The sequence below is a fragment of the Scatophagus argus genome, chromosome 6 (genome assembly GCF_020382885.2).
Source record: "Scatophagus argus isolate fScaArg1 chromosome 6, fScaArg1.pri, whole genome shotgun sequence".
In the NCBI taxonomy this organism is placed as follows: domain Eukaryota; kingdom Metazoa; phylum Chordata; class Actinopteri; family Scatophagidae; genus Scatophagus; species Scatophagus argus.
This window is the reverse complement of record NC_058498.1, coordinates 9,287,751-9,301,799: the sequence shown is the minus strand read 5'-3', so window position 1 is coordinate 9,301,799 and position 14,049 is coordinate 9,287,751. Positions and strand designations below refer to the sequence as shown.

The 14,049-nt window shown below is 40.7% G+C and overlaps 1 protein-coding gene across 14 annotated transcripts in view; it reads right to left on the bottom strand.

Annotated features, from left to right (window-relative positions):
* ptprsa (protein tyrosine phosphatase receptor type Sa) overlaps nucleotides 1–14,049 on the bottom strand; it is a 224,716-nt gene that overhangs the window by 80,042 nt on the left and 130,625 nt on the right. For all 14 annotated transcript variants that reach the window (XM_046391868.1, XM_046391867.1, XM_046391873.1 and 11 more), the window contains one exon: nucleotides 11,526–11,714. In XM_046391868.1, the coding sequence (XP_046247824.1) occupies nucleotides 11,526–11,714 (189 nt within the window). The remainder of the gene's footprint in view (nucleotides 1–11,525; nucleotides 11,715–14,049) is intronic.

Here is a 14,049-nt window from a genome sequence, read left to right as displayed (position 1 = left end):
AAAGAACAACACTATCAGAGATGGGTGGGGGGGGAAGAGTTGAAGAGACAGACAAGCACAGAAAAGCAGAAGGACAGATGAGGGGATAAAAGAAAAGCAAGGAGGGGCCAGCATGGATGATTAATTTCAGAAAGTGCCTGAGGCCGTGGTGAGCCCACCCCTGTCGCTGCTTTGTAGCAGCTTTGCCATGTGTACACCCCCCCACCACCCCCAGTCCCATTTGTGTAATTCAATTAGTGCGCTCCAGCGGGCCTTGATTGATTTGTTTAGGCGATCAACAAAATGGCTGGCCAAGTCTCTCTCTCTTTCTTTCCCTCCCTCTTGCTCCTTCTGCAGCCCACTCAGGCCTGGCGGTGGCACACTGTTCTTTTCATCATTTTATCTCTCGTTTTCAGCTCATGTCTCTCATTAGTCTATCATTTCTCATCTCCACTCCTGCCATTTCCTCGCTATCCTCTCATCCCAACACTGCTCACTAAAGCTCTACTACTGTGCAATTAAACCCCCAAATTAGCACCTCACTATAGAAGTAGACACACACTTAAAATAACCTCTCCACTACATGAATTAAACTAAATGAAATGCAGTGTAAACAGTAAATGTGCAGGATACAACTCTAAGTAATTAATCGATTACAGAAGATATTTAGATTCACTGTCTAAACCGCTGTTGTATTGTTGACCATCGATTCAAATACCTCTTCTGACTTACAGGTGATAATGTGCAGAAAGTGAGGCTGAGTATTTCAGTTGCGAACCCTTAGTTTTTACAATCACAGATCAGAAGTGCAGACACGCGGCAGTCAAGTTAACAATTGCCCTTTTCCTCCGGCCTCCCTTTCCTTTCTTTTCTGTCTGTATCCTGGCTGTCACTTGGGCACACACTGCCACCACCTCAAGGTCATTACATTGTGATCGCAGCAGCATGGGGCCCCACGAGTGATGCCATTGTTGTCAGTGCCCATCTGGTGGCTCGTAACGCTCCTGTGAAATCAGAAATGAAGCAGGTAGGGAGTCCAGATACCATTCTACCTACTGCTTACCTCTAGGCCAGCACCAGATTTTACATTTTGGGAATGTGTGTCTTACATGTGACACTGCTTCCCATGACGCGCGTTGGGATTTCTGTGAGATCGACAGTCTCCCCTTTGCATCATCTTGACTTGATTGCTGGAACTAGTTGTGATAACACAAGAAGTCTTCACATTATTCAGAATGCTTGCGGCTACAATTTTAACTTAAACTACAAATCTTGAGCATATAAAGCACATTTTTTCATTGACTCCCTATCCATGTCAGATTCAGACTTTAGGTTGTCTCCTATTCCTTAAAAAATTCTAAATTGGCCAGTCTGATCTTTTCGTATTGCTTCTGTTCAGACGCAGGAAGAAGTCAGCAAACTGTGAGGACTTACTCACATCGTGCCCTCTTCTTTTTGAATAACCTCGCCGCTAATGTCCAACTCTGTTGAAGCCTGAAAAAAATTAAACCTATTTGTTTTTTTCCTTCTCTGTCTAATTCTTTATTACTTCAGGCCTCGTATCTGTTACCACCATCAGCTCCAGCAGGTCACTCTCAGTTTCAATGAATCTACTGAGCCTCAAACTCATCTTCTATGTTTGTCCTCCCAATTAGAATACTGTAAACTTTCTGAAAACCATTGCATCTTTCTAACTCACTGTTTGTTGTCCCACAAGCATGAGTATCCAAGCTGTGTGCCTACATATCGTTCTCTCTCTTTCTCCTCTCCACTCAGGCTTCTCTGTGCCTGACCATTGGCCTTCCTGGGACCTCACTCTCTCTCCTTTGGTTGACGGTGTCTCATTCCAGATGTCTTGGATCGTCGTCGTCCTCCAGGACATTCAGCCTCTACTCTTGTCTCTCTCTCCCTTTGTGTGTTTGTTTCCTTTCTTCTATCTGTGCTTAGAGTGTGCTTGAGTTCTTGAGTTTTTTCTTATACAAATCGTGAGTTTTATACTGTACAGATTGTAAAGCCCCTTGAAGCAAATTTGTGACTTGTGATGTTACTGTGCAAATGCCACATAAATAAAACTGACCTTGATAGGAAGTGATGTGAAATGACTCAGCAGTCGGACAAGCAACATCTTATTGAAAAACACTATCCAAAAGCTCGATATCCTGGAGGCCACTTACAGTTTGTGAAAGTCTATATTGGTGTGCACATATGCAAACAAACCATTTGTGACCTTTTCAGACACCTTGATCTCAGTTACATTTGCTTTTCTATCCAGATTCAATGACATTTATTTTCTCTCTACACAAGTGCCATGCACTCCAGATGACGAGTCAGTGCCGGCATGCGGTAAAGTGGTGGGGGGAAATCGGCTTTTTTCAGGCCGCTTATCTCATTATGCAAATGCAGAGTTCATAAGTCATGCTTGCTTTTGTTGCCACAATATGATTTATGAGCTCTTATTTAAGCAAAGCTGAGCAGGAAGGGTTGGGTTTGGCAACGTTGGTCATGAGTGAGCGCTTTAAACTAGTAAAAGGCCTGAGTTTTGGAACCTCAGGTGTTCAAGAATATGTTTGACAACATGCTACTATTGAGAGATTCATGTCTGGCATGTGTAAAATGGTTGAGGATGGAGGACCTTTATTTTACTGTAGGAGCGCTACTGTCAGACAAATCAACGCTTTGCAAATGTGAAACTTTGAAAGCATTTATCCCATCTCCATGAATATGGGCAAACTGAGATATTCACTTACCTGCTCAGCCTGTGAAACAAAAGCATTTCACAAAAGACACACAATATCACACTGACTTAACTGGGAGAGAATTCTTTCGCAATAAAAAGCCTGGTGGATATTTAAAAGTGATACTTAACCATGAAAATTTAAAATATGATGGGAGAGGAAGAATTATTTAGTCAAGCTAATGTTCATCATTACTGAGTGATACTGATTTACCTCCCTGTTATTCCCTTCCCACCCTGATGTCCTCCTGTTTATCCTCAGATGTTGTCAGTGCTGGTTTTAGTATGGTAAAATAGTATACATGTTGCTTTTTCTGAAAAGGCAGCCATTGTGGCCACCCTAGGGTTGCCTTTATGAGTAACATGGAGAGATGGAATTAAATAAATTGCAATTTATGCTGTCTTTTTCCCAGACCTACCACAAGATTTTTCAGCAAAAGCTCATGAGGCTGAGAGGGGTGCGTTAACATAAAAAATGAGGCTATTGCTCTGGTGGTAAACAGTGGGATGAGGAGGATATCAAAGCAGAGAAGGTAAAAGGGGGTTTGCTTGGATTGTGTAGAATGGTCTATTCAATAGCCTGGCCTTATCAACAAATAAGGTCAACACTGCCCATCCCCCAACTTCCCATCACCAATCCCCCAACCTCCAACCCCATGTCCAAACAATTTAAATGTCAGAGGCACAAACCACCTCGTAATAACCCTCACAAGTTCCTTCTTTCTTTCTCTCTCGGCTTTCAACCATCCTAATCTTGTATCATAACCAGCCGGCAACACAATTGAAATTACTCAGTGGTTTCTTGGCACCGATGACGCTAAGGAGATGGCAGGATGGCACAAACACTGAACACTCACAGAGATGGAAGAATTGCACATAAATGACAACACGGGGGATGGGAGTGATAAACACGTATGAACACGTTCACAAACAGTGTGGTGTACAGAGCACACAGAACCCAAACACAGATGACATATTGATGTTAGTGGATATAGAAAAGTTCATCATTTTAAGAGGAAAAGCCCACTTGATATCCCCCCCTTTTTAAGTCAGTTGGGTTGAGTTATGAGCAATTATATCTGGTTTAGTGTTAGTTAAAGTCTTTGTTCCCCTTTTTCATTGTGTTGGTTAAACATCTTACCTCGAATTGGGGTACCCTCTGGAGGAGACACAAAAATGAAGACACATCATCAGTTTAGTTCAATGGTAATGTTAGTAATAGTTAGAGTTATTTGGGCTGGATGGTGGATCACTGGAACTAGATTATCACACCATTAGGTAATCTCTTACAGGGCTTTCAGAAATGAGGTTTGGTCATAGAAAAGAAAAAGAATACCTCTCATTGCTGGTATCACAAAGGAATGGGAAGTTTCACATGACTGGAATGCTACATTGCCTTATTTTCTCTTTTCCTCTTTCCTGCTTTAGACGCATAGAGAGGAAACACAATTGGCAGAGCTGAAGAAGCTTGAGGCCTTGGCATGCGTTTCATCATAGCTGGCTGCAACTTAGAGTGATAAGGCGGAGCGAGAGAGATTTAACCTTAAGTTGACAAGGATCGCTCCAACCGCAAAAGCTTTTTCCCAGCCAACTGAACTTTAGGTCAGTAAAACAAGTCAGGCACCGCTATCCTATAGTGGGTATCTACATTAGTGTGGAACAGACTTGTTGAAGGAGGAACGGAGTATCCACCGAACAAGAATTTCAGGATGTACCTTGAGGCAACCGCAACTTAAATCAAAAGATTGAAGTTCTTATTTATCCTACAAGTTGTAAACCCTGCTTAACTGTGACAGATAGTCTCTTCACCTCAAGCTTCTTCACTCCCTGGTCATTCAATCTCTTTCCATTGTTTCATTTAACGGAGCGTTGTATGTTTCTTTATTTTTTGTTTATTGTAAGTCTGTATTGTGTTACATGCCTGACTGCAAGCCAAATGTCCCATTAGGGACAATAAAATATTGAACTTATCCAGCCAGAGGCTGATGGGCTATTTAATGTAGCCTGAGTTGTTGCTGTAATGTGAAATGCAACCCTTATAGGCACAGTTTTGGGTGCTGTTACGAGCGCCAGCTTAACTTTGCCCCGCCCCTTCCTGCCAAGCGTCTTCTGCTCTTGGCTTTTTTTCTCCATTCAGTGTTTTCTAACCATTTTTCCTAACTCCTTTTTCTTTTCTTACTTTATCTGTCCCTTCTTTAATCCCTTTCTTTCTTTCAGAGTTTTGTCTGTCTCAGTCTTTCCCACAATTCCTTCCTCTTGCCTTTCTCTAACTCTCCTTCTCTAAATCTAAGGATGACTCATTGTAACAGCATGCCCTTGGCAATCCCATGAGAATGCCAGCAGGGCAATGCCAACCCAGGGGAGGTGCCCTACTTAGCATAGATGGCCTGCAGGCACAGAGCTGAGGGTCAGGGGTGCGCACTGCCCATTGAGCTCAACACTAAAGGCCCGGCTCTATGCGTGTCCACGTGTATGTGCACACATTCATGCTGGCTGCATAACAAAATATGCCAGCCATCCAACTTGTATCAGGCTGAACAAGGTAGTCCAACAATGTTACAGGTTTTCTAGCTCCTCTTAAGAAGGTCTTGATGTGTTCCAAGCCCTAATGACATGTATAATCTATCCAGCACATTCTGGGATCAGAAAATCTCTAGAGAAATCCATCCAGGAGATGTACTCATCAGATGCCCAAACCACATCAACCGACTTGTTTTGATGCAAAGGAGAAGTGACTCTACTCCCAGCAGCTCAGATCAACCTTTGCCACAATGGCCCGGTACAAAAATGACCAATCTGGCTGTCGACCTCCTCAAACAAAACTTCTCCCAGTTAAAACTGAGGGAGCCTGGAGTTCATGTAAAGTGGTGCCAGTAACTTCCATAGTGTATACCATATATTAAGGAGTGTGGGTGGTTACATAGTGTGGAAGAAATTTTCAACACTTTCTGATCAGACCGTTGCTGCAGCTCTGCATACAGAGACATCCTTTGTGATACCAGCAGGTAGGAGGCAATAACTGAGTTTTAAGTTCTGCCTGGTTTGCAATGCACATCGATGGATTCATTTCATCGATGTTATTCATTGTGTTGCACTATGCTTATGCATATATCTTAAAATATGTCAGTAACTGTTACCCATTATAGACACATGTTTATATGTTTATACAAAAAGCACATTTATTACTGATTATACTGTATGTTCATAAAATTTGCATTCCTGGAATTAACCATACTGTAAGTAAAATTATCTACACTGTTTGATGAGAGTGGGTAATGTCTTGTAGTAAAATCAGGATTTTTAAAAAGCGTTTATTCTTGACTGAATTTCACACTTGCAAAGTGTTCATGCTTTATAAACTGGGGCTTCAGTATCCATAAAGAGTACACTCTATGCATAGATATGGCACTGTGATAACTTAGAGGCATTGAAAAACCAGGCAAAACAACAAGGACATTTTAATCATTCTGCAATGATTTTAGAGACCACATAATCATATGTAATCACAAGACAAAGGAAAATAGGGGTCTGGGAAGGTTACGTTGTTATAGAGTTAGAGCTTGATTAGAGGCTGCAGAAGCTGTTGGTTTATTTTGCTTTAGTTGTGATGAAATTTTAGTCAAAGGTTAAGGGGTTACTAGTTAAAGGTTAGGTGAGGTTAAGGCCAAAGTTAGGTTAAGGTTAGAATAAGGTTAAGGTTAATAAAGCAGGTTTTGAAAAAAGGAAGACCATCACATGTGGACCTTTAAAAGGACTGAGCGACAAAAGAGGAACAGAAAAAGGAGAGGAATGTAAGTAATAAGGAGGATGAGGGATAATATTTAGAGATTGTTCAGCTCAAAGTCATTGGTTCAACAAGAAATGTATATAATATAAAATGTGAAAAATAGATGTGTGACCTAGGTAACTGGAACTTCTAATTTTAAACTCAGCAAGGGATCTGACCAGCCAAGCTGGGTCTGGAGTGGCCAGCTTCTGTTCAATTACAATGGCAAATCCACCTGTGTTATGGGCATGCAACTTAATGGCCATAAGCTCCCCTTCTAAGCTTTGGTCAGCCAGAGGTTGATCAGCTTACGGAGACAATGACCTAAATATACCTCAACAGACCACTGACCTCCTCATATCATCAAATGTGATATTATTTGCTACTGTGAACACCCCATCTGTGGCACCTATGAATATATTAAAAAATATTATTGAAGGATGTAGTTTGGCCAGAGGCAATCTGGCTAAAGATGTTGCCCATCTGTGTGTGAGGCGGATGGGGTTATGTGATTGGCCGGGTGTCAAAATCTGACCAGCCTCCAGAGGGCATCTGGCTGACCTTCTCATCACAACAGACACGCGTCTGGGATCCTGGTAGTGTCGCAGCAGGTCTCAGGTGGCTTTTGTTACCACATCTGCAGAGGTTTTAGCCGCTCCCTGCAGAGCAGCTTTGATGTTGACAAGTGAGAGCGTTTTCATGCACTTTTCAGATTAAGTGCAACTGAACTCATCATGATTCACACTGGAATGTGCATATTATAAACCTGTGTATTTATAAAGGAGCCATGTAATGTCATGATTTCAAACCTTTATATTAAAAAATGACCTTAATCTTTACGAATATGCACTTCTCCCAATCCTCTCACTGTCTCCCTGGCCTCTGGTTAATCTGTTCTGGCTGACAAGGCAGTAAGGGCCTGGGGTCTGCAGCCACAGGGACTTAGGGAGAAATGTCAGGCTCCCTCCACACCTCTAGAGGAGCTCCTCAGTGGACCCTGACGCAAATATCACTGCCCCACTAGCACAGCATGGTCTGGCACATAAGGAATCAGTAAGCCAACAAGTCAGCTATCTAACAAACAACAGCTGGATGCTCTTTCTTCCAGTAAACTTGATATTACATTTGTGTCTCCTTTTTTCAGGAGCAAATAATTCAGATCACTGTGATCATTTCAAAATCACAATGACTGAAGTTTACATGAGAAATTTGGGAGATTCATTTGCAGGAAGTAAGTACAAACACGGGATGGGGGCATTGTTGTTTATCTTTAAGCCATCAGGGGTGGTAGTAACAGAGCCTTATCGATGCCACTGTAAAATTGGTGAGACTTACTCACCCTGTTGTGCTACACATCATGCCTTTCTTGCTACTCAAACCCTGGCATGCTATCTAACCCATGCATTGAGTCTGTATTATGCCAGTGTTGTTTGTTTCAGGGCAAAAGAAAAAAAAGAAAAAGCAAAGCTGGCGTAATGAGTGGTTTTAGTTGTGGCAGTACTTCAGGACCTCTGTGTAAAAACCACCATCACCACCATCTACAGGACAAGACCCATCAGTCTCAGAGTTACCCCCCTGAGACTAGAGTGTTCCTGAAGCAAAAGAGCAAATAAGTAGCCGGAGAAATTGTCAACAGACATCTCATCAACAGAGAGAAAAAAACCTCATAAAATACTCATTCAGCGGCTGCCACAAGAACTATTACAATTGTTCCAATTTTAAGATTGTTGGATGTGTTTTGGACATGAGAAGATGGCAGCCTAGGGGGCTTGAGAATGCAGGCCTTTTTCTCATCAGCATAAATTCTGCCTTGCTGCTGAATGAGCTTTCCAGAAAAAAAAGCTACAGAAAAAAAAGTCAAGCCCCAAAGCTAACATTACCTTACGAGAGCCTTGGTATTGAAACAAGGGAAAGTAATTTCCCTTTTTGCCCTCCCTACATACAGATATAGTTTGATCTGTAAGTAAAATATACCCAGCTTTAAGTGGCTGGGTGTATTTTTGCAAGTAGTTCAAAAAGTCAGGAAGAGTACAGAATGCGGCCAAATGTAACTATCAGTTCAGCCCTCACCCTCTAGCATGGCAATAAAGCCTTACCAAGAGATATGTGGGAGCCAGTGGGAATGTGGGCCAATTTGGCAAGAAAAGAAAATATTCTCCTTAGAAAATATTTGGTCAAGACCAGAGGGTCGACCCAGCCCAAGATAGGGATTGCAGGGTTCAGCTATACAGCGGTCTTGCAGTGGCCTTCACCTGGAAAGAAGTCAAGATTCTTTCAGCCAACTGTCAACATCCAAGAATAAAAAAAAAACAGCCAGTCACGAACAAAGTCTGTTCTATAAATCCCAAAGAGGCCAGTAAACTTAAATATTTAGGTAAACATAAAAGAAAAAAAGCTGGTTGAACTGGGAAGTGTATATTAGCATTAACGTGAAAAGCACGTCTTCTTCATATAAATAAAAAACTGCACTGCTTAAAGGTGGATCATGATAACTAACCACCCCGTCCCCAGCTCATGCTGCTGCTCGTCCTCAATTTGCCTTTCTGTTATAAATTCCAGTGTGTGTGTGAGAATGTGTGTATGTGTGTGTGTGTGTGTGTGTGTGTGTGTGTGCAAAACAAAAGTAAAAATCAAGGATAAGAGGACAAGGACAAGGGTGAGGGAAAGCAGGGGATGCATGCATTTTGGAAGTAGTTTAAATATGCCATCTGCTTCAAGGAGAGTGGGTGGGCTTGCTGGGCAAAACACTTACCAAAGGTTTCTGAAAATTAAAATAAATAGAAAGAGGGGAAGAACAACATAATTCATTTTAAGTAGAGGTTGATACTGACTACCGTTAAATAGTTAAAGGAATTACCAGTTTAGTTGGGTCTAATGCCCCACCTCAGTATTTTTATTTTATTACCATGAGATACACTGGAAGGAGCAGTGCAGGTGTCGTTCTAGTTACAATTTATAATTCTAATTAGAGGTGGTCATTTTATAAAAAAAATCAAACAAATCAATTTTGGTGTCAATTGTAAAATATCACTTTTAGTCTTATTTCTCATTTGTCTTTTAATAGTTGGTTTGTTTATTTTATTTTGGTATTTCAGTTCTAACTTGTGTTATGGGTTAAATGAACGTGTTGAAGACTCTCCAATGTGCACTGACACACATCTGAGTTTCAGACACAAATAAAGACAAAACACATAAAGAGAGAGAGGCAACAAAACAGCAGTCTGTTTCACTTAGACAGGACACACAAAGACAATTGAAATCATGAAACAAATAAAGACACATGATCATCCACAGAGGCTTAAAACTCACAAAGCCATGTTGATGTTTATTACAATATAACTCCATTTTTACTCGTGGACTACATAGGCTTACCAGCTGCCAAATGTACCTGAGAAACAAACACCAAAATCTATGATAGTTGTTTTATTCTCCATAAATATTTAATAAATTTACCAGCCTTCCTATTTGTTTCTTTCCTACACAGTAAAGCTTAAATGCAAAACGCCTTAATTGCAAACTTTTTAATACTGTCTGTTAAAGTTGCATGATCCTACAATACTAACCAAGTACTGCGATACCACAGTGACAACATATGGCTGCAGAACAGACAAGCTCTGATATCCTAATTATGTTTGTGGGAACACACTGTGAGATTCAAACATTCATATACATGGCAAGATAAATGGATGAATAAACTTACATAAATAAACTTAATAAAAGCGAGATTACATTTTGTTCTTGTGCAATGCAGTTCAAAAACCATGAATGTAAAAGATCTTGCCTTATTCTTTGGTGTGGTATTAGACTTGGTATTAGTATTATTAGGAAGGTATGATTATAAGATCATGACAACTTTATCACAAATAACGGAAGGAGGAGGTCCGTGAAACAAGAAACGGTTGTCTATCACCCCAAAGAGGAAATAGCCACACATATTTAGACAGAAGGTTTTGTTTAGAAATCTTAAAAGTCAAATGTCTCCCTCAAAACTGGACTGCACCAGTAACCTATGAAACATCTGTGGAAAAAGCTTAACCTGGAAAGGCATAACTAATGAGAGGACAAATATATTCTTTTGAGTGTACAGCTCACGGGGGCCACACCTGAGGCAGAAACTCAATGGCAACAGACTCTTAATTTAGTGGTGTCTATGCTGATTTACATTTGCAGCAACAAATCAAATAGGAGTCATTGGATTTTTCAAATAGTGACAAATCATTGACCTAAAATATCTACCCCTTATTGCCCAGGGCCACTCCAGGGCCTACACTTAATTAGCTATATAATTAGACTTTGCTTTACTGGGCCTCTCAGTGGGCTTTAATCAATGGGAACAAGACAACATATCCACCACTGAGTTGTGCCAGTACAATGTGGACCTTGCTCTCGTTGTCTACAATGACACACTTCTGGGATGTTGTGAATCATTTGACCTCATTCAGTACAGTTACACTCTTAAATGCGTTATTTTCATCACATCTTTTGGATGACAATCCACGGCTATTACAACATAGTCAGAGAACTATGGTTGTGATACGTCGCCTGCATGTTTCTCATGGTGTTGTTCGGAAAATGTGTCTTGCCCTCGTGATTTGACATTTAAATGCTTTAAACATAGTAGACACCCAAGTCTAGTTGGATCTACACACACTTGTTTTACTTTTCGACTCAAAATACTGTGTCATATCTGTACTTTAGGAGGTTCTCATGTCTTTAACAAGTATTACACACTTCCGTATGGGTAGAATGACATCTCTTGGTCTAATGCAACTCGACTTGGATCAGTTGGATAAATCAGTGTGTTGTCGCTATGACAGTGTAACACTGTTTGATAATCGTAGCTAAGCAAACAGCATGTTCTCAATCACACTTAAATTATCTAACAATTTGGACAAAAAAAAAAAAGACACTGCAACAACTTTAGGACCAAAGCACGAAACAACCATATTAACTAGTGCCAAAAATCTCCTGGAAAATCAAACAGGTTCTCAAGTTAATAAGAGGGAAGAAGTAGTCAGCAACTAGTTTGGGTTGTGCTTTCCTTACCTGAGCGTAGCTGTTTGATCCGCCCATTGCTTGCACTGGGGTCAATGGGCAGGAAGTCTTTGTACCAGGTGATTTCCGGGTCAGGGTTGCCACTGGCAGCACAGAGCATGGTGGCTGTTCGAGTGCGCTCCACCACTTTGAGTTGAGGGCCCATGTCGATGTTAGGGAAGCCTGGTGGCAGTAGGTCCTCTGTGAAAAGAACAGGAAAAGAGATGGTGTGAGTCCTCTGACTTGCAAAGTCAATCATCAACGTTCCCACTGAAAGTAGCTGCTTGTAATGCTTATGTATACATTTCTATTACTTTAAGAACTGTGATCAATCATTAATAAATAAATAATTACAGCTGTGAGTGAATTCTTGCAGTTGTGGCCATCAAAAGTTTACATGGCATCAATTAAAATCTCACCAACAATCAGACTTTTTTTCACACACTTGTTGGAGAGGAGATATTTGGATTTTTTTGCTGCTACATGCAGAGTTTAGCTCGGACACTTTAGAACAACTACTAAATGTGCAGGGTGTATTTCATTTTTGGTGCGTATCTTGTACCTGCCATTGTGCGTTACAATAATGTTTACATTAGAATCAGTGTCACCATAAATGTTGACATCAATCTCAATCTCTTCCCAAAGCCCCTCAAAGCATAACATTAAAACAAGCTGACCACAGAGTCTAATGATGCATTTGTATTCAGCGTCTTACTTTGTCTCAGAAGAATTTTTAATCTCAATTTACCCTTGACTACTGAGACAAATGCTCCTCAGGAGTGTGAGATTATAGCCAGCCATGTACAGCCGCCAGATAATAAACCATTGAGGATATAAGGCTTGAATAAACATGTAAACTGCATTTCATTAAGAATCTGGCACTCCCAGAGGACTGCATTGAGGCACTGAAGAGGTTTAACAACAGAGACCAGGAAAAGCAAGTATTGTGTTTTCTTTGACGTCCTCTTTCTCAGAAAATGAGGTATTGTTTTAATGTTTAGAGAAACCATCCCGTAGGGAAACACTCACTGCATTCCCACTACCTTGTCCATGAAAGACCATGCTGTCTCATTAAATGCCTTTCAGGCCGAGTCCCTGCATGTATTTTCTATATAACATGCAGTCAATAAATGGTTTTAAATGCAAATGTAAGGAATGAAAACTAAGGACGCGAGTAAAGCTTGGTAATGCCTTCTGTTTCTCCATCTAGTTTTCCCATGCTAAATAAAATAAATGAGACACATAAATTTGAGGTTACTCAGGGCTCTGGTAAAACCCCTCCTTGGTTGAGACACACTATAACCCCCAAAGGTCCAGGATTAAATACCAATCGAGAGCTATAATTGCTCAGATTTCACTCCAGTGTTACAGCAGTTGTGCGTAAGGGTAAGATCTAAGCCCCTTTTGATTATCATTACTGCTACACTATTTCAAGAACCATCACACTAGCCAGCACTTGTATTATTTTTACAAAGACTATTGTATCCTAGCAGTTAATATACATGCATGATTGAGCAATTATTTCACTGTTAAGAGATAGCACTGTAGTGTGCTCCATGGTCATTGTTCTCCTAATGCAGACTTCATGCTCTCTTGTGGCAATTAGTCTCATGGGTCAAACTGCTTGACCTCTATACCCCGACTGGAGTCACAGTGGTGACTCATTCTTAGATGATGAGAGCCAAGGGGGAAGTGCCCAGAGTTGTAATATGCATCAGAAGCACAGGCCACATTGCAACTCAAGGAAGATTGACTGACTAAGATGCTGGCCAGTGGCACAGCAGAGGTCACTGTTCATCTGGAAAGCAAATGACCTCATGTCCACTCTGCAGACATCATGGGGGTGTTGTTGGCAGCCAGAGAGGGCTAAATTAAGAGAAATTAGGCCAGTAAGTTGAGTTGTAGTTTTAGAGTCACAGACTCTAAAACCAAGGTTGGTCTATCTGCCTTTGGTGGACGGGGAGACCTGTTCCATATTACACTTTAAACTTTATACAAATGCGACTGTGAACAATGAAATCATGATGGATTTAAATTGTTTGAAAGTCTTATATTTTTGAGCAAAAGATCTTTAAGTCATGCCACTTAAGTATTTCATATTAAAAGGATGGCAAAAAGATGCATGGATTTCAATATGATGATTATCATTGGTTATTGGTTAATATAGCTTACATAATGAATCAGCCCTATTTTTTATTCTTTCTTTATTTAGTAACGAGGATTAATTAGGAAAAGAAACCAACGCTCTGTCTCATGCACCTACATTACTGGATTGTAGAGAAAGGTGGTGGTGAATTCACATACATTCACATTTTGAAAGACAACATCTTGGAAAAATAAAATACAGATGGGAGAATGGAAGAAACAACCAGAGGGTCTCAAAACTCAGTCCAGACAGGTTACCTCTAACTAAGGTTGACATCAGCAGGGCTAGATAAATATTTCAGGGGTAGGTTCACAGGAGTACAGGCATTTACACTGTTTTAGGCTCTGTGCTGTACCCTCTCCATCGATTATTAATGGTCACCCCTGTATA